The 20,203-nt window shown below is 32.4% G+C and overlaps 3 protein-coding genes across 3 annotated transcripts; 2 read left to right on the top strand and 1 right to left on the bottom strand.

Moving 5' to 3' along the window:
• The first annotated feature begins 6,816 nt into the window (after positions 1-6,816).
• On the top strand, positions 6,817-12,056 carry LOC106764786 (beta-galactosidase 5-like). Its single transcript, NM_001317326.2, is given in 18 exon segments — positions 6,817-7,002; positions 7,138-7,233; positions 7,323-7,435; positions 7,535-7,601; positions 7,723-7,815; positions 8,245-8,388; positions 8,543-8,631; positions 8,726-8,831; positions 8,921-9,008; positions 9,237-9,355; positions 9,455-9,619; positions 9,762-9,940; positions 10,181-10,290; positions 10,365-10,474; positions 10,576-10,683; positions 10,762-10,875; positions 10,964-11,166; positions 11,630-12,056. Coding segments are annotated over 18 exon segments (2,220 nt in total). The 5' UTR covers positions 6,817-6,831; the 3' UTR covers positions 11,775-12,056.
• Positions 12,057-12,401: 345 nt separating this feature from the next.
• Positions 12,402-13,590, bottom strand: LOC106763878 (thioredoxin H1). Its single transcript, XM_014648045.2, has 3 exons — positions 13,421-13,590; positions 12,894-13,016; positions 12,402-12,789 (listed from the first exon to the last, which is right to left on the bottom strand). Exons 1-3 carry the CDS (start codon positions 13,505-13,507, stop codon positions 12,643-12,645), a joined length of 357 nt encoding a protein of 118 aa, XP_014503531.1. The 5' UTR covers positions 13,508-13,590; the 3' UTR covers positions 12,402-12,642.
• A 5,141-nt stretch (positions 13,591-18,731) lies between these two features.
• Positions 18,732-20,085, top strand: LOC106763972 (lon protease 2). The gene has a single exon (XM_014648162.2). The coding sequence runs from the start codon at positions 18,913-18,915 to the stop codon at positions 19,699-19,701; it is 789 nt and encodes a 262-aa protein (XP_014503648.1). The 5' UTR covers positions 18,732-18,912; the 3' UTR covers positions 19,702-20,085.
• Positions 20,086-20,203: the final 118 nt, after the last annotated feature.

Below are 20,203 nucleotides of genomic sequence, written 5' to 3'. Positions count from 1 at the left end.
GTAATAAATAATAAAAAATGATAAATAACAAGGAATATACCAAACTATTTTTAGTTATGTGAATATGATCCATAGAATGAGTTGTTTTATTATAAAGAGATTTAAATTTTTTTATTAAATCGTGTCTTTCAATATACTCATTTGTTGAACAGAAACTACATGTATATTAATATTAATATGTTAAAAATTAATCTCACCTCGTTTTATTATCAATAATAATTTATAAATATATAACTTTTAGTTTATGGAAATATTTTAGATTAAATATGTTTTTGGTTCCTTAACTTTTAGTAAAAATTGGAATTAATCATTCTTTGAAACTTTGAACTAATTTAGTCCTTTATCATTAAAACTGCATGAATTTAGTCCTTTTAACTAAATTTTGTTAAGTTTATTTGAGGTTTCAAATGTAATTCTCAATTAACATTGAAAAAAAAGAAGTGTTAAACAGTGTAAACAACGTATCATGAAATACGTTTGAAATGTCAAATAAACTTAGCAAAATTTGATTAAATGGACTAAATCTATATATTTCTAAAGTTGGAAAACTAAATTGGACCAAAGTTTCAAAAAATAACTAATTCTAAGTTTCATTACAAATTAAGGGACTAAAACACATTTAACCCAAATATTTTTAATCACATAAAAAAACTATACAGAACACTGGAATAAATAAACAAATGATTTTATTTTTCTAACCAATGTTTTTTTATGCATAAAATAATCTTCTAATGATATATATTCACCACCAATGTATTGTAAAAGTTTGGTGGATAAAACCGACAGACACATAATAGGTTGTTGAAAAAGGCGAATATGTTATCACCTTCTATTTTGTAATTAGAAACCCTAAGGGTTTTGGTAGAGGAAAACGTGATGCCAACTACCATTAATAACCTTCACAACATCATAACATATAAAAGATATTCTTAAATTATATTAATATTTGTTTCTATTGTTTAATTTTTTTACGGATCACTAAATGATTCCTTATTTTTTTAGTATACTCAAACAATTATATTGTTAGAAGTGGACTTTAAACCTAACTCAATCCCACAAAACCGCCCGACAACGGGTGAAATAAAAAGAGAAATGTCCGCTTAGAACTCGCTAGGATAGGCTTTAACCATGACTCTGATACCATGTTAGAAGTGAGTTTTAGGCCTAACTCAACCTCACAAAACCGGCTTGTAAGGTGAAGTTTGCACCTCACTTATATATTATAATTTGGCCTTATCTCTAGTCGATGTGAGACTTCCAATATACCCCTTCACGCCGAGGTATAAACATCTCGTGCGTGATAATAGAAATTAGATAGTCCAATATATATAATACAATATAATTTAATTTTTATATTATATGCCAAATAAATGTAAAAATGTGTTATCGTGTCGTTATTGTAAATATATTACACTTTTGGAAGAAAGGTCGAGAGACCAAAAACGAACATAAAACAAGTGGAGAATGATATCATTTGCACATGTACACTTTGTTTGTGTGCCATCACAATGTACCAATAATAACCACGCAAGCATATTGTCATTTTGGAAGACAAAAATCCAAACATACAACAACGTAGAAGAAAGAACAAAAGACCTAACTCATCATATATAATAATATATTGGAATTTGGTCACAAAATAGAAGGGAAATGAAATCTAACAATTTCTTAATACTTATATTCTTTGTACTTTGCATTTATTTTATATCATGTAAAGACATTAAAAATGCTTACCTAATAACACTAACTACCTAAAGGATTTATAAAATTATGCAAACTCTCTTATTCTTTTTATCTTTTTTGTTTTATCTTTTTTGAAAAATGTTTCATTGACATTTCTTTACATTACCCTATTTTTCTTAATTATTGTTTAAAGAATATTTTTCTATAGAGAATGGAAATATTTTTAGAAACTAGAAAATAATTTGTAATTTTATAATTCTTTTGTAACTAATATAGTTTACTTAGAAGGTTAGTATTGATATAAATATTTGGGTTTAGTTTAGTAATAAGAGCACTATGTGTGTATAATGATAAATTTACACAAAAAAAGTTAAATTATTTTTTGTACCATGAGGACTGGAGGGTGAGGACGACCCCATTGACAAAAGTAAGGACATAGTTGGTAGTGGGCGGTCATGAGGAAAGAAGCGGTAAGTTTAGATTAAGGTAAAATGAGATTAGAAACGTTGGGCCAGCTATTGGGCCATGATTAGAACTTTACTAATTCTAGACCCATGAAAGCTACTATAAATAAGAGGTGTAGGAAGTGATTGGTTACATTGAATGTACATTTACTCTCAGTATTTACTTTCTCTCTCTATTTTTACCCTTTGACCAAGTGCTGACTTGAGTGTCAGAGTGCCTTTAGCATGTATCCGGCTGGACGTGACCGACAAAGACCTCAGACCAGACAGGAGAAACCGAAAGAAATGACTAAGGAGAGAAGATGGGAGTAAGAAAATTGTGTAGGTGGACTCGACAACCACACAACCCAAATATTTTTCAAATATTGGTATTGATAAAAGTGTATACCACGTTATGACGTAAAATATTAACTTTAAAAAAAATAAAATATATTAAATCACTTTTTAAATAATTTAACTGTTAATAGAGTCTGTTCAACTAATTTTTAAACTAAAATAAATCGCTTTTAACATGTTTAATAAATAAATATTTGTATAATTTAATTAGAGGCTACGTTTGCTTAATATTATGCATTAATAGAGATGACTTAACTAACTTTATGGTAACACTAATTATTTTTTAACTATTATAAGTAAAAAATATTTGATAGTATCAGGCTAGCTCGACTTATTTAACAGTAACTAAAATAAAATTAATGTAAATATAATTAATGGAAATCTTTTTTATTTTTTCATATTTATATTTATTTAAATTGTCCTTAATTAAATCAACACTAATTTATGTGTTATGTGTAACATATAAAAATAATGAATTATCTTAAAGATGTGAAATTTTCTTGCATTTACATTTATCTTTTTTTATCAACACAATTTTTTTTTCCATTTATTTATACGCATCCTTTTCGTTCATACTCATATTCTTCGATTCGATAATAATAGTAAATTATTTTTTAATTATTATAAGTGATAATATGAAAGTTATTGGAAACTTAAAATAATATTATCTTTATATAATAAATTATTCTATTAATTAATAATCAAAACTTAATTTGTACGTATTAATAATTTAAATTATTTAAGAAATATAAACAATTTAAATTTTAAAATTATTTTTTATTTATTAATTATTCTAACTATCAATTAATTTTAAACAAAAATAATGAAATTAAACTATTTATATTAAAACTATGAATTCTCTTATTATTATAATAAAACCAAATACATCAATACTTATTGTAATTATTCTTCTATATATATACATAATTATTCAAAAATGAACATTAAATTATTAAAGGTAACAAAAAGGAGATTTTTCTGTTTCGACTATTAAATATTTGTTTCCAATAATATAACTTATAGTAATAAAATCTGACAGAGATATGTCCAAATTAATTTGACACATTAACTACTACACTACTACTTGATTACCTATAATTACCATATATAGTAATTAAATTTGACACATTAACTACAACACTACTCTGTTATCATGATCGTCTCCTAGAGTAGATAGATTGCCAAGAGAAAGAAATAGCATATCTAATGTCGAGAAAAGCTGATGAACTATTTATGGTATATTAATTTGACTCATTAACCAAAACATTATCTCAAAAAGTTATTACACGTATATACTTACCCTATTTCTTATTGAGGACAAGGCAAAGAAAAAAAGGCAAAGTCACGAGACCACAAATACGAAACATCATCTTCATCTCACATGGAACCAAATCCTAAATGTAAACCCCACTAGACAACACCATCATCACCAGCTAACAACACAATAGACAACCATAGAAGACCAAGGTTGTCGTGGTGAGAGAATAATACATTCAATAAGACTGTTAGAACTGTTATTCTTTCTAACATACTTTTCTTAATACACTCTTCTTTTAGCAATTACAATTTATTAAAAATTATAAATTAGAATAAATGTTCTTAAAGCCAATTCTAAAATTAATTTAACTTTTTATAACATGAGATTTTGTTTATAAAACGTAAGATGATGTTTGCACACTAGTAAAAAAAACTGATTATTAACTTGTCAAATAAGTTTTGGTTTTACAAAAATTGAATCATATAAAAATGTGGTGACATTTTTGTAATAATAATGAAGTTAGATATAAAAGAGTAGACTTTTTGACTTACTCATGTCTTAGTTCAGAAATCGCTGTCTATAGACGAAAATAACCGTTATGATTTTTCCTAACTGTATTAGTGACACTCACTTATATATTACAAATTAGTTTCATTTATAGTATTCAACATATTTCATTCCATCAAAATATACACATTTCAAACTTAGAACTAGATTTTAATGAATTATTTGATAACAACTTAATAAGGGATGATTCAATAAACTTAATAAATAACAAATTTTTGATTGATTATTATATTATATGAGTAATAAACTTTAAATTTAATCCAATTTTATACAAATAACTTGTAAGCTAATATTTGTATTCACACACACACACATATATATATATATATATATATATATATATATATATATATATATATATATATATATATATAATAAAAACTTGTTTTATCGTAAAATATTTATTAAATAAACAATCTAATTATATGTTTTTTAATTAATAAATTTTAATTCATAAAATAATATTCTCTAACTCATGGGGATTGCTATTTTGATATCCACAACGCGTAAGAGAAATGAATAGCATGGGTGCCCACCACATGCAAACAAATAATATGAAATGAACAATGTGGTAGGGTTGTAAGTTGTAACCCTATCACAAGAGGAATAATAATATATGCAAAAAAGATAATAAAATAGTTTTTTTTATTTTTTATGTAAAAGAATGGCAAGATATTTGCATTGTGGCAATATAATGCAAGAGAAATGTAGTTTTCAAGGATGGGATAAGCATTTTCGTCGTATCCCAAAGAAAAAAAAAAAAAAAGTCTTTTTAATAATATTTTTTTAACAATTTTTTGACAACGCAAAGTTTGTGATTAATCCGTTTTAAATATTTTTTAAACGTAAATTTAAATAAATTAATAAAATGATGACACGTGTTCCATTATAAAAAAAGTTATCAAAATATCATCATAAATAAAAAACACAGTTAAAAAAATAGAGAATGAGAAAAAAAAAAAATTACATGGTATGTACAAAATTGTGGCACGACAAAGGTACGTGAGACATGTGATACATTTGACTTGAGAAGTGTAACTATCGAGATTTGTGGTTTCAATAATTGACATTTTATTTCGTATCTAAGTGTAGAAAAGTAATTGTCAGTTATCACATGGTTTGATCTGTATATATATCTATGTTGTTTAGATTCACTAACGTGTTTAAGGATAAAAAAATTGGATTATCATGTAATTTTATAGGTTAATTGCTGTCATTTTATTAACATGCACAGTAATTCACATGCTATTACGTGTATTTAAGTAACATGTTGTCACACTTAGCAAGTTTAATTATATTGTTATTTCAGTGATGTACATAATCAATTGACATTTGTCACAAGTCTAAAATATAAAATTCAATTGTTTTTATTTTATTTTATTTTAACCCCTTTTTAGATCAAATGTAATTAATGCTTTTATATTTTTATGTTTTCCTTTTTAAAATATTTTTCTGACAGCTATTTATTTTGTATTATTTTTGTTGAAAAAAAATACATTGAAGCTTTACATTAAAATTTCGGTTGATCCAATAGTATCTTCACACTTTAAACCATTTCACATAATTCAGGTAATTTGACGCATTAATGTTTAAGTCTGTTATACAAATTGATTATGATAGTTAAATTTTAAATGTTCAATAAATACAATTAACTATATCTTAATTTTGAAATGAATTTTTATTTTAAGATTAATTTAATCACGATCTAGTAATTATGTTTCATCTTACTAATGATCTTTTCAATATATGAGATATCGATCGGTCACTGATATAATATTGATAGTGACAGATAAGTCTAAGTTGATTTGAAGATTTTAAAGAATTGACTAATAATTCAATCTAAGATTGTGTCCATCGTTAGTTTGTTTGGTAAATATGATATGATGTTGTAAAATGTTTAATATTAAAAAATAATTTTTATGAGTAAAAGAAAAAGGAAATTAAAAGTAAAATAATAAATATAAAATGTGTTTATGAAAATATTGGGTTACTTATCTATTTTACTCTTAACATTTGAAATCCTTCACTGTGCAACTCTTTAACTGAAAGCAACTGTAATATAATAAGGAATGGAGGCCGACAGAATGATGATCTTCTTCATTGCAAAACACTTGCAATTTCTTATTTTTTGACCAAAGGTTATCTGCTGTTAATGCCGTAGTTGTAAAGTTGAAGACTTGAAGCAATAAACAAGGCTTTGATTAAAAAAGCAAACGGAGGAACTTTTGTAGTTTCAAACTCTCAAACCAAAGCAAAAAACAGTCCAAATACCAAAACAAAACATAAATAGTAAAATAAAACACAATTCCCTGACATGTGCGGAACTCTCAGTAAGTAGCAGTTGGTACCACTACTGGCAGAAAGAATCACAGACAAAAGCACTATGGTCTTAGGTACACAGTTTTAGATCAGATTCAAAGAAACAGACAGAAGAACCCATACCTCAAACTCTTTCTCTCTCTGTCTTAAATACTTTCAAAACTTTCCCTCCATTCAGTTGTTGGGGGAAGAAAGCAAGAAGCTATGGAAACCATCTCAGTTTCCAAGCTTCTAGTACTTGTTTTCACCATCTTGTTTTTGGGTTCTGAGTTGATTCATTGCAGTGTCACTTATGATAGGAAGGCCATTGTCATTAATGGCCAAAGGAGAATCCTCATATCTGGTTCCATTCACTACCCCAGAAGCACTCCTGAAGTATGTATATACTATACATGTGTATTCATTATAATATGTCTCCCTTTTCTTCCAACTTTTTCTTGTTTCTGTTTCAAGTTTGTTGATTGATTGCTGGGTTTCTGGGTTGTTTGTTTGAAATGTGTGTTGTTGCAGATGTGGGAGGATCTAATTAGGAAGGCCAAAGGTGGAGGTCTTGATGCCATTGATACTTATGTCTTCTGGAATGTTCACGAACCATCTCCTGGCATTGTACCACTCTGGAATCTGGATCTTCATTGCATTGAATCCGGTTTTAAATTCTCAAGTACCATCTCACAGTGTGTTGTTTTTAATTGCAGTACAATTTTGAAGGGAGGTACGATCTGGTACGGTTCATTAAGACAGTGCAGAGGGTGGGGCTCTATGTGCATCTTCGGATTGGACCTTATGTGTGTGCTGAGTGGAACTTTGGGTAGATACACCTTCAACTTTCCCTTGTGGATTTCTTTGGTTTGTTGGTGTGAATGTGAATGCTTACTGTGATTTCAAATCACATTCTTTAATGATGCAGAGGGTTTCCTGTTTGGTTGAAGTATGTTCCTGGCATCAGTTTCAGAACGGATAATGGCCCTTTCAAGGTTGGACATTAACTTAAAATTTTTAGTTCTGTCTCTGTCTTCTGAGTTTCCCTGCTTAATCAACAAATCTTGAATGGTCTAAACCAGAAAAATACTTCTTTTTAACTTGTTCACTTTTTAGGCTGCAATGCAAGGTTTCACTCAGAAGATAGTCCAGATGATGAAGAATGAAAAGCTATTTCAGTCTCAGGGTGGTCCAATCATTCTTTCTCAGGTCAGCAGTTCCTTTCACCTTTTTCACCACAGGAGCGTCATAGCTGAAAGTGTTTCTTCAAAAATTGTTTCCCACTTGTTTTTTGCATGGGAATAAGTTCCTCATAAAGTGAAATTTGGATGAATGTTCAAAATTCCTGGAGCACAATTCTATCTTCTTTCTTCTATAAAATTATGAGATCCTGGATTTCTTTTTAAAAAGCTTGTCAATAATGTTACCCCAGTCATCACGGAACCATATTAAATTCTGGTATACTGAATCAGATAAGTCTTATAACTGTGTGATTATGACGTTTTGGTTCATGATTTTTGCATTTGCAAGCTACACAAAAACCATGGATTTGATCTGGAACTCACAAAAATCGTGCTAACACATCACTACTTGAAGATAAAATCTTAAATTTGTCTATACCTTTGTTAAAATTTCTAGATTGAAAATGAGTATGGATCAGAAAGCAAGCAATTGGGAGGTGCTGGTTATGCCTACACAAACTGGGCTGCAAAGATGGCAGTTGGATTGAACACAGGAGTTCCCTGGGTTATGTGCAAGCAAGACGATGCCCCAGATCCAGTGGTGAGCAATCTCAAGCTCTTAGCTGCTTCACTCATTCATCAGTTTCAGTTGTTACACCATTAATGGGAATCACTTCAATAACAGTCTTTTTCTCTTTCTTTAAGTTCATCACAATTAGACTTTAATTAAGGGTCTACTCAATTCTTCTCAACAGATAAATGCCTGTAATGGTTTCTATTGTGATTATTTCTCCCCAAATAAACCATACAAGCCTACCCTTTGGACTGAATCTTGGAGTGGCTGGTAAGTTATATAGTCTTCTTTTCTTTTGTGTATGGTTATCTGAATTCTTTACCCTTTTGATCTTTTTCTCTCTTCTTCCCATTTTGGACATCAGGTTTACAGAGTTTGGTGGTCCAATTTACCAGCGACCAGTGCAGGATCTAGCTTTTGCAGTTGCTCGTTTCATTCAAAAGGGTGGCTCATACATCAATTATTACATGGTTGGTGTTCTTCAATGATTTATTTCGCATTTAACAAAACATACTATAAAATATAAGTATTCTCACGGGCTTAATGAAAAATGATATAGTACCATGGAGGAACTAATTTTGGAAGATCAGCTGGAGGGCCATTCATTACCACAAGCTATGACTATGATGCTCCAATTGATGAATATGGTCAGATAATTTTGCTTTGAAAACATCAAGAGCATTTATTTCTAATTTATTCCGCCATAAATTCTTTTCATTTTTTGTTCTAGTGACACCAACGAATCCTATGAAATAGTACCCTTAACTATTCAAGTAAATAACAGTACCTGTTTTAAAAGATAGCTTTGTCTCATAATCTGTTCTATCATGGCCTGTATAAGCAAATTAAGTGAGTGAGTGTTTTACCGCATTCAGGTTTGATCAGGGAACCTAAATATGGTCATTTGATGGACCTTCATAAAGCTATTAAGCAATGTGAACGTGCTTTGGTTTCTTCAGATCCCACTGTCACATCATTAGGAGCGTATGAGCAGGTCAGTTGCCTCTGATGTAAAGCAGTAACCTCGTGTAGTTGTGTGCTTCTTTAAGATAAACTACTTTCATGGTGAATTCATATCGTAATTATCTTCCAGGCTCATGTGTTCTCTTCAAAAAATGGAGCATGTGCAGCTTTTCTGGCAAACTACCATTCCAATTCTGCTGCAAGAGTGACCTTCAATAACAGGAAATATGACTTACCTCCTTGGTCCATAAGCATCCTCCCCGATTGTAAAACAGATGTTTTCAACACTGCAAGAGTAAGAATGTTTAAAGGGGCCTTTTATTCCATCTTAATTTAGTATGATGGAAGAAGAAGCTATTGTTTTTCCATCAAGTATTTGCTATCTGCTTTGCCCTTTTGCATCAAGTTATTGATTGGATTGTTCTGCCTTCATCAAGGTGAGGTTTCAAACTACAAAGATACAAATGTTGCCTAGCAACTCTAAGTTGTTCTCATGGGAGACGTATGATGAAGATGTATCTTCACTATCAGAAAGTTCAAAGATCACAGCTTCTGGACTATTAGAACAGCTAAATGCCACCAGAGACACTAGTGACTATCTATGGTATATAACCAGGTGAGTTAGTTTGAATACAGATTTTCTTCTAGATTTTTTTAACAGCAATCGGTGAATTCAAAGTATTTTTGAGTCATGCATAAAAGCTTTATTTTCTGAAGAAATTCTTGAATTCTGCCGTTCTTCAGTCTTTCAGCTTTGAAGTCTTCCTGGCCATCTCAAATCAATGAAATTCTTTGTTTCACTTCTTAGTTCTCAGCAGTTGAAATCTCACTGTTTTCTGGTTTGCATGCCACACAGCGTTGACATTAGTTCATCAGAATCCTTTCTTAGAGGGGGGAACAAGCCGAGCATCAGTGTGCATTCAGCAGGCCATGCTGTCCACGTGTTCATCAACGGTCAATTTTTAGGTTTGTAGTTTAACTCGGTAACTCTTATGATTGAAATCCAACCAACATGTCATGATTCCTAATTCCTTTTACAGGCTCAGCTTTTGGGACAAGTGAAGACAGAAGTTGCACATTCAATGGCCCTGTCAACCTACGTGCTGGAACCAATAAAATAGCCCTTCTCAGTGTAGCTGTTGGATTACCCGTAAGTAACTTGCTTTTGAACTCCAATTTGGACTTGATCATTCCTTTATACTTAGCAGTTTGCTCATATATTGATAACTTTGGTTCTTCTTTTTACCCCAGAATGTTGGATTCCATTTTGAAACATGGAAAGCTGGGATCACAGGAGTTTTGCTTCATGGACTTGACCATGGACAGAAGGATTTGACATGGCAGAAATGGTCATACCAGGTTTGATAGACATAAATCTAACATATGCGTACAAACAAAGAGAAAACACTTTTTAACTATGGTATCTAAACAAAACAGATTGGCCTAAAAGGGGAGGCTATGAATTTGGTGTCTCCAAATGGGGTTTCATCTGTTGACTGGGTGAGAGACTCTCTTGATGTCCGAAGCCAGTCACAGTTGAAATGGCACAAGGTAAGAATTGTTAATGGTTTATGATATAACAACATCTTAACGTGTAAAATGAGAAGCCTGTTGCTGATCCTTAACTTGGAACCTTCAGGCTTATTTCAACGCACCTGATGGAGTTGAACCATTGGCCTTGGACCTTAGCAGTATGGGAAAGGGTCAGGTATGGATCAATGGACAAAGCATAGGAAGATATTGGATGGTTTATGCAAAGGGTGCTTGTAATTCTTGCAACTATGCTGGGACATACCGGCCTGCAAAATGCCAACTTGGTTGTGGACAACCTACGCAACAATGGTAATACTTTTCAATTGAACTTCAACATGACATCCTTGTCCTCAGGAAACTATACTCACATAACTGTTTGTGTGAAAAAGCCACATACCCCTCTATGCAGATCACAGAGCCATTATGTTTCTGTGGTGTATCAACTTATGTGATTTAACTTTTATAGAAGTCTTTTCATTTAATTTATCTAAATTCAAGTTCCATAAGTCAATTTTAACTTACTAGAAATGTTTCACTTGTTTTGAATTTTTTTCCCTGTAAGTATTTACTGAAACTTTTATTTAATCAAGTTCTCAATATCTTAGAGTAATACCAAAGTCTACAAAGTGGAGTCTGATAACGAGACAACCATTTTGGATACTAACACAGTACACCCTTGAATGTGTCCAAAGCTACTTTATCTGTTAGCCCCATCCGTGAATTTGGACAATGGAAGAGTTGATTTAACCTTTTTCTATTTGGAATTTTGTAGGTATCACGTGCCAAGATCATGGTTAAAGCCAACAAATAACTTGATAGTAGTGCTTGAAGAATTGGGTGGCAATCCTTGGAAAATATCTCTACAAAAAAGGACAATACACACACCAGCATCTAGTGAACCCAATTCAAAGAACTGAAAGAACGTGAATATTAGTAGCTACATGGTAATAATCGACATAAAAAAATTGGATGTCTATTTGTGCAGTTCTCTGGATTCCATTGGCACTGGTAGATCATAATGTTGATGAAATTTGCTACACTTGGTAGGAGTTTGGTTCAACCATTGATGTGTTTGTCTCCAATTCCACATTCTCCTGATCTTGCATCTGATGGAGAATGACAGATTACACAAAAAGTGTGGCAAATTTGTTTTTTAATTTATTTTCTGGACTTAACTGTCCTTATGTATGTGTTCTTGGAAATGAAAAAAATTACAAAATTCAGACTTGTGCTCATATCACTCTTGTAATCTGTATATCTCAATACACGCAATGCGAGTATCAAGTATATCAGTGGTTATTTCTCAAGATTTTCTACCATACTTTTTTATAACATCATATTATCTTTTAGTATTATAATAAAAACACTAAGAACTTCATTTGAAGTGCATCACTAACTGATTCTAAGTACAGTTGTTGAAGCAGCACTTTATTGTTATAGTTTGTCAAAAAACCTTGACTATATATAGTACTAAAAATACCCTTATAGTACTTTGTCTACTCCGTCAAACAAATCATATATAGAAAAAGATAAGTCCACGGTAATGATAGAAAAACACAGGCACGAGGCTAAACATTCTCATAAATGCTATGCTCACAAAGTTTGTACTTCAATTTCCATTTATTTTAATGTAAATAAAAGACAACACAACAATTTCTTTTATTCTGTTCATGTTCTGCAAACTGCATAGCATAGATAGAGAAAACATGCACACTGAAAAGAACATATTAAAATGTTTTATTGTTGTTGTTGATCTTCTTCATGTGATGCTGATGGTACTTCAGTTCAAACAACAGTAACAGGAGCAGCATGCTTCTCTACGGTTTGTGTCAGCTTATCCTTGTCAGCACCCACAATCTTGTCTACCAGCTCACCTTCTTTCAAGAATAAGAAGGTTGGCATAGCCTCAATGGACCATTCCTTAGCAACACTCTGAAAACATCAATGCAATGAACAATCCATACTATACTAATAGTCCAAGTGATCTTTTAAGCTTGAAAATATAATAATGTGACAAAGTAGATTCATGTGCTTACACTCAGTTCATCCACATCCACCTTGAGGAAGATTACATCAGACATCCTCCGAGCAAGCTCTGCAAAATATGGGGCAATAAAACGGCATGGACCACACCAGGAAGCAGTAAAATCAACCACAACCTAGTAATTTAAGAGGAAGTTGTAGTGAAAATCATACATAACATAGAGATCCTTTTTTTCTTTTTATATAAAGTAAAATGTTATAAACCCTTATAAAGCACATGCATAGACAACAGAAAAAAAAGGTTCCTTGGGTTTTTTATCTGCTCGCTTTTCTTTAAATATAAAAACACCATCCTGGATTTTTTTAACTGGTTTTCAACTATTTATCCATGAAATAGAGAAAGCGAAAAAAAGAATACATTTTTAATGTTTTCAGCAGACTTATTAAACCAGAAACAGATAAAAAAACAGAGTGGTACTTTCATAATTAATGAAAACAAGTAAATAACCTTAAACTGAATTAATCTCAGAGAAAACAAAGTAAAGGTGATGAAGAAATTAAGGTTTGTTTGGGTACTAACCAGCTTTTTGGATTCATTTCCCTTCTGGATTTGTTCTTTCCACGAGTCAACGGTATTAACAGTAATGACTTGCCCCTCTTCAGCCATGTCTGAAATGTTAGTTCTTGCCTTCTTCACCTTAGTTTGCAGAATCAAAGAGAGAGAGAAAGATTTTTAGAATGTGAGGTAGCTGAAACACAGAGGAATTTTATATAGTACTCCTCCTAAGTTATTTTCTGTATTTAATTGTAATCATATAATTTTTTTTAAATTAAACATATTTTTATGTTCTTAAATTATTATAAAATATTATGTTTAATGTAAGATTAATTTTAAATTATTTTGTTTTTATATGGAGTTATAGTTTCATTGAAAATATATAAAAGAAACATTTATTACAAGATGAGAAAATATAAAGGAAACTAATATAAATGCAGAGAATAAAATATATATATACTATATATTTTACTAAATATAATACATTATTTATGTTTTTCAATTAATATATAAAAATATTAAACATCTAGTTAACTGATTAGAGTTATTGCAATTTAATTGGTTTTTAAAGTTAAACATGTATATAAAATAATTGTTAAATAAACTTGTTTTGTACACAATAAAAAAATATAAATAAATACATAATTAAAAAGAAAAAGTTGTGGACGTTAAGTAAATGGAGAATACAGACAATAGCTTCTATAATAAGCTGATAAAAGAAATCAATGATGAGAGAGAAAGAGTTGTGTGGTCAGAGTATTATAGCCATGAAAGTGTTAAATAAATTTTGGATTAATATTTTTATTTATTATATTACTATGATTTTCTTAATTATGTTTCAAATTTCTAATTTGGTTATTTAAAAAAGATAATTAATACACTCTTCTACAATAAACACATGTCTTCAAATGTAAAAATTAAAAACTAGCCAAGAGTAATGATAGTTTTAAAAAATAATACCTGATTATTTATTAAAAGTAATATTATAAATTTAAAAAATAATACCTGATTATTTATTAAAAGTAATATTATAAATATAATTTTTATTAATAAACTTTTATTTTATAAGAACTATAATCCTTTTATAACCTTTTTCTTAAATATTTTATCTATTTTTTAATAAATATTTGACTATATTGTCTCTCTGTTTAAATGTCACAGTACGTTATATATTTCTTGGCGTTAAAGCTTACGATCCTATCCGATTATAATTTTGAACAAAATAAATCAAATTTTTATTTTTTTTTCTAGTTTTCTAAGAAATTTATTGCATAGGAAGTGTTTTTAGCTTGCATATAATATTTAAGGACTTAATATGTCTTTTTAGGGTTAGGAATGTTAGAATGTGTTTTGATTATTGATTAGAATTTTGTATCAAAAAATGTGTGGTACATTTTCAGGATTTAGAGCATTTATCCATGCAAGTGGATTTAATAATTTTTATACAAATATTGATGACATTTAATTGTATGTGATTGTGCCTTATTACAGTAAAGCTAGTTAATATTGTTGATAATAGAATCTAAATTACTCTTATGAAGTTAAGCCAATTAGTAATTAATATTTTATAATTGAGCTAATCAACTTTTTGTAATAAGATTATCAAATTTATTGTAATTATATTGTGTATGATTATAATAAAAGGTTGGTTTAAACCCTTTTTTGTCCTTAAGTTAAGTTCTGATATTCAGTTTAGTCTCCGTTTTTAAAAATGTCAACTTTTAGTCCTTATGATTCAATACATTTTTCATATCATAAGGACTAAAGGTCGACATTTTTAAAAGCTGAAACTAAACTGAACATCATAACTTAACTTAGGGACCAAAAAAGGTTTAAACCTAAAAGGTTTAAAAAATAATTCTGATGTATTATTTTAAAGAGTAGAGTACCATATATATACATATAAGGATCCTATAATTCTTCATCTATTAAAGGAATGACAGGTGCACAAATCTGCACAAATTAAAATAATATCTAAATTATAACTAACACAATATTTGATTGCCTAATATCCTTTAATAAAATATTTAACATATCTTAACAGATTACATATATGATTTAGATCATACTGTTATGTATATACTTATCTCTAATGATTAATAATTCACACATTTAAATTATATTTCTTTTTTACGTGATCTCACTAGTATTTCTCATCATGCTTTATCTCCTTACGTAGTTCTTCTCTTCTTTATGCACGACCTCCTCTTACAATGATTGAGCTATGCTATTATTCGTCCTAGTCGCCAACAACGTGCAAAACAGAGCAAGCATAGTTCTTGGAACCTTCGTTGTGCCCACATCTTCTTGTGTTTGTTGGTCATGTGCCCCTTCTCTTTTATGCACCATCTCATGCCTCCACCGCCATTGTTTCCTATCGTCGTCATGTCTTTCATCTCCACCAACAACCTGAATTTGTGTCCTCTAGTCCCTTTCTTCTCTCAGTCACACACCGTCCTTTGGTCCCCACGACCATGCATCGCCACATGACAGCTTGGCTGTTATCTTGTCTTTCTATCGTGTCGTGTGCCCAATCATTGACGTCATGTCTTCAACCAACTTTGCACTTGGCTCCTCACCAATCACTTCGCTACAATCCTCCTTGGGTAAACCTAAATTTCACCCAACACTCACTGTCTCTAATTTAAAAAATAACATTCCCTTTAAGTTAGAAATGGAGAAGGATCATTATGCTATGTGGACTGAACTTTTTGAAACTCATGCTCAAGCTATTAGAGTTTTTCACCATATCATCCCTCAACCTGGGAAGGAATATTTGGCTCCAACCGATGTTGATCACGAATAGTGGACCACCATTGATTCTACTGTACTTTAGTGGATCTACTCCACTATTTCTTTTGATTTCCTTGCTACTATCATGGAGAAAGGTTCCACAACTATGGATACCCGTAACCGTTTAACTGCAACTTTTTAGGACAACCAAAATTCCCTTATTGTTGCTTTCCAGCACGATTTCTCTTCCATTTGCATGAATGTTTTTGCATAATATCAATGTCTCAAATAACTCTTTAATAAGTGATAAGAACATATTTTACCATGATTTCAGTATTGAATTGAGAGAAAATGTCAACTCTTTCTTAACTTTGCACCTTCTTTATGCCTCAATTTGTTAAGTTTGTAAGTAGCTACACCTTAAGTTGAATTAATTTAAATTTCATCACTAATCCCCACTTTTTGGTTGTTAGATCACATACATGAAGCTTGTTGACCGAACTGAGGAATGGAAGAATCACAAAGTTTAAATGAATGTAAAAGAGAAAATTTTGAGCAAAGATAATTGCTGCAGCTGGGGTACAACTGAGGTGCAGCTGAGCCCCATTCTTCTCTGGAGGCTGCAGCTGGGGTACAGCTTAGCGCCCTGCTCTCTGGAAGGCTGCAGTTGGGGTGCAGCTGAGGTACAGCTGAGCGCCCTGCTCTCTGGAAGGCTGCAGCTGGGGTGCAGTTAGGGTACAGCTGAGCGCCCTGCTCTCTAGAAGGTTGCAGCTGGGGTGCAGCTGAGCGCCCAGCTCTCTGGAAGTCTGCAGCTGGGGTACAGCTGAGCGGTGGCAATGCTGATGTGGAAAAATTAGGTCTTTTTAGACCTAAAACGCGAGGGGCTTTGCATCTTTGGCTACCCAGACTCGTTTTCTCTCTATTGGAGCTCTTGGAGGCAAGCTTGGAGCTGTGGGAACAGTCCATCTTCACCCTTGGGTCTTCTTCTTTCTTCCATTTCCACCATTGTTGTAAGCTTGAGCTCTCCATTCATGGAGAGCTAGTTCCATTATTGTTGGGGGATTGATGTAGCCACTAAACTCTTATGTAAATCATTTTGGTTTGAATGAATATATGCCTCTTTCATTGATTGTTAGTGTTTGATTTCTTCTCTTAATGCTTGTTGTGAAATTGTTACTCATGACTTGATTTTAGGGTTGCTTAATATTGGGAAATGTTGGGTAAACCCGGATTTGGGTTAAACACCTAAAGGAAATAGTATCTAGGGATAGAACTAGGACCTTTGGTTGTCTTAAAATCTCATTTCTTAATGTGGAACTAATCATTAGGTTTTCCAAGGGATTGGAGTCTAATGAGGAAGTCTAGGCTCTTTCTACCAAGGGATTGGGGTTTGAGTAAACTAGTAGATTAACATTGACATATTAATGAAGAGGAAGTGATTTTCTATGCATAAGAGTGAAGTAGGTGAAATCATACCCCCAACAATATCATTCCATATAATCTCTAATCTTACCATTTCCAAGTGTTTGAGTGCTTAAGATCACTTTTATCATTTATGTTTTATAGTTACTTTAATTGAACCAAAACTCAATTTATGGAAGCATTCTTTAGTCTATGTTAGTTAGAAATTATACGATTGTCTAGTGCAACGAGTCTCTTGGGAAACGATATCCGGTCTTACCGGTTTTATTACTTGAACGATTTGGTATGCTTGCCAAAGTCTCAACAAGTTTTTGGTGCCGTTGCCGGGGACTCGATGTTCAAACTAGACTTTTGTGTGACTTTTAACTAATTTAGACTTTATTCTTTTGTGTTTAAATTTTTGTTTTATTTTGATTACAATTTCTATATTTTTGGCTAACTTGTGGCTCTAGTGTTGTTGCTCTCTAGTGTATGCAGGGAAACATTCGTACAAGGAGGACTGTGTCATCTGAACCACTCCTTGTCGACCCTGAGATCGAGAAAACAACTCGTAGAAACAACAATAACACTAGGAGACGACGAGCCATTAGTCAACAAGCTGCCCNTGAATCTTCGACTTCTCTCAACAATCAACCTATTGATCTTCTGGATACTTCTTTTGTGAACGAGATGGATGACACAAAACCACCTCCATGAAGAACCATAGAGAACTCCATTGCTTACACTAGCCCGAGAAATTTCTCAAGCATTGTGATAATTTCAAGATAGAGTTCCCTCTTCTAAGATGTGATAATGTTGGAGATCTTTATCCCATCACTAATCCCGCTCATTTTATTAGTCCATCTATTCTTTTATTTTAGAGTCTCTTCATAATAATAAGGTCATTGCCGGTAAAGATTTAAATTCAAAAACTATTTATGATTTCTGTGTGTTTGACAACAGTTGTCTTTTATATCATCTAATAATACTACTTTTATGTCTTTTTTGATATTTTATACAGTAATATTTGAACATCACCCGTGTTAAGTTCTTCTCATCATAGCTATCATATTTTATTTTTGAATTATTATTGTTATTATTATTATGTATTGTAAGATATTTTTGGGAAGGTGAGGAGTCACACGTGGAATATTCTATACCACTTAGACACTATATCCAGTGAGAGAAGCCATCTTCCACCAAAATTCCACACACTCTCCCTATCCAATCCAAACATCAAACATTAATAACAAAGATTGGCAAAGGATGTTCTTTCACTCTCTCAACTCCAAAAATCACCAAAAAAATGCTACAAAAAAACCACACAAACATCCCCTAAATCATGCAATCTCTGTCTTTCTTCTTCTAAAACAAACACAAAAATGGCATCATTCCAAATGCCACACCTCCTACCATGCACTTCTCTCCCTCACACTACTACCGCCGCTAATATATTCTTACCCTCCTCTCTCTTCCGCCGTCGCCGGACTCTCCACCCTCTCCGCTGCTCCGCCTCCGAAAAGCCACAAGACGACGCCGTCGAGCTCCCTCTCTTCCCCCTACCTCTCGTCCTCTTCCCGGGCGCGATCCTCCCTCTGCAGATCTTCGAGTTCCGCTACCGCATCATGATGCACACTCTCCTCCACACCGACCTCCGCTTCGGCGTGGTCTACCACGACGCCGTTTCCGGCACCTCGGAAGTGGGCTGCGTGGGGGAGGTGGTGAAGCACGAGCGCCTCGTGGACGACCGCTTCTTTCTGGTGTGCAAAGGGCAGGAGAGGTTCCGCGTGAACGACGTGGTCCGCAGCAAACCCTACCTCGTGGGACGCGTGACGTGGCTGGAGGACCGCCCGTCGGAGAACGACGGCGGAGACGACGCAGAGGCGCTGGCTCGGGAGGTGGAGGGGTACATGAAAGACGTAATACGGATCTCGAACCGGTTGGGAGGGAAAGGCGAGAAGGAGATGGGGGATTTGAGACGGAACCTGTTTCCGACGCCGTTTTCGTTCTTCGTGGGAAGCACGTTCGAGGGTGCGCCCAGGGAGCAGCAGGCGCTGTTGGAACTGGAAGACACGGCGAAGAGGTTGAAGAGGGAGAAGGAGACCCTTAAGAACACGCTTAACTACCTTACTGCTGCTTCTGCCGTCAAAGATGCTTTTCCTTCTTCTTGATTCATCACCATCATCATCGATACACTACACCTTATAAATTTTGATGCTTCACGTTTCATGCTTTATATCTGTTCATAATCACTGCTTAATGATACTAAATATAGTTTTTCAGCTCCTAATATTCCACGGCTATGTCATAGATCAATGTGCCATTACTCATAGCATGTTTGCTTGGAATAACTTGAAGTGTGCTATTTGAACTTTTTGGATCTGAATTTGTAAATATTTACAAAACAGAAGAATCAGTTCCAACGACTATTTCGATTTCAATCTAGTTTGAGATTTTACGTGATTTTGAAGTTATGTAGTAATCTGCTGTGAAAAACCTGCATGATCATGTTCAGAAGACAACCATTTTCTGCAGATTTTTTAATTATGCAGCACGGTATTCCACACACAGTAACAAGATGGCTATATATATATATATATATATATATATATATATATATATATATATATATATATATATATATATATATATATATATATATATATATATATA

This window comes from Vigna radiata, chromosome 6 (genome assembly GCF_000741045.1).
Source record: "Vigna radiata var. radiata cultivar VC1973A chromosome 6, Vradiata_ver6, whole genome shotgun sequence".
Taxonomy (NCBI): domain Eukaryota; kingdom Viridiplantae; phylum Streptophyta; class Magnoliopsida; order Fabales; family Fabaceae; genus Vigna; species Vigna radiata.
This window is presented reverse-complemented; position numbering and strand designations above follow the sequence as displayed.

Bases quoted from the DNA above. Each gene is read 5' to 3' on its own strand.
- LOC106763972 (XM_014648162.2), top strand. From the start codon at position 18,913: ATGGCATCATTCCAAATGCCACACCTCCTACCATGCACTTCTCTCCCT.
- LOC106763878 (XM_014648045.2), bottom strand. From the start codon at position 13,507: ATGGCTGAAGAGGGGCAAGTCATTACTGTTAATACCGTTGACTCGTGG. The intron at 13,017-13,420 runs GTTAGTACCCAA...TTAAATTACTAG, and splicing joins GAAATGAATCCAAAAAGCTG to GTTGTGGTTGATTTTACTGC. The intron at 12,790-12,893 runs GTAAGCACATGA...TGATGTTTTCAG, and splicing joins TGGATGTGGATGAACTGAGT to AGTGTTGCTAAGGAATGGTC.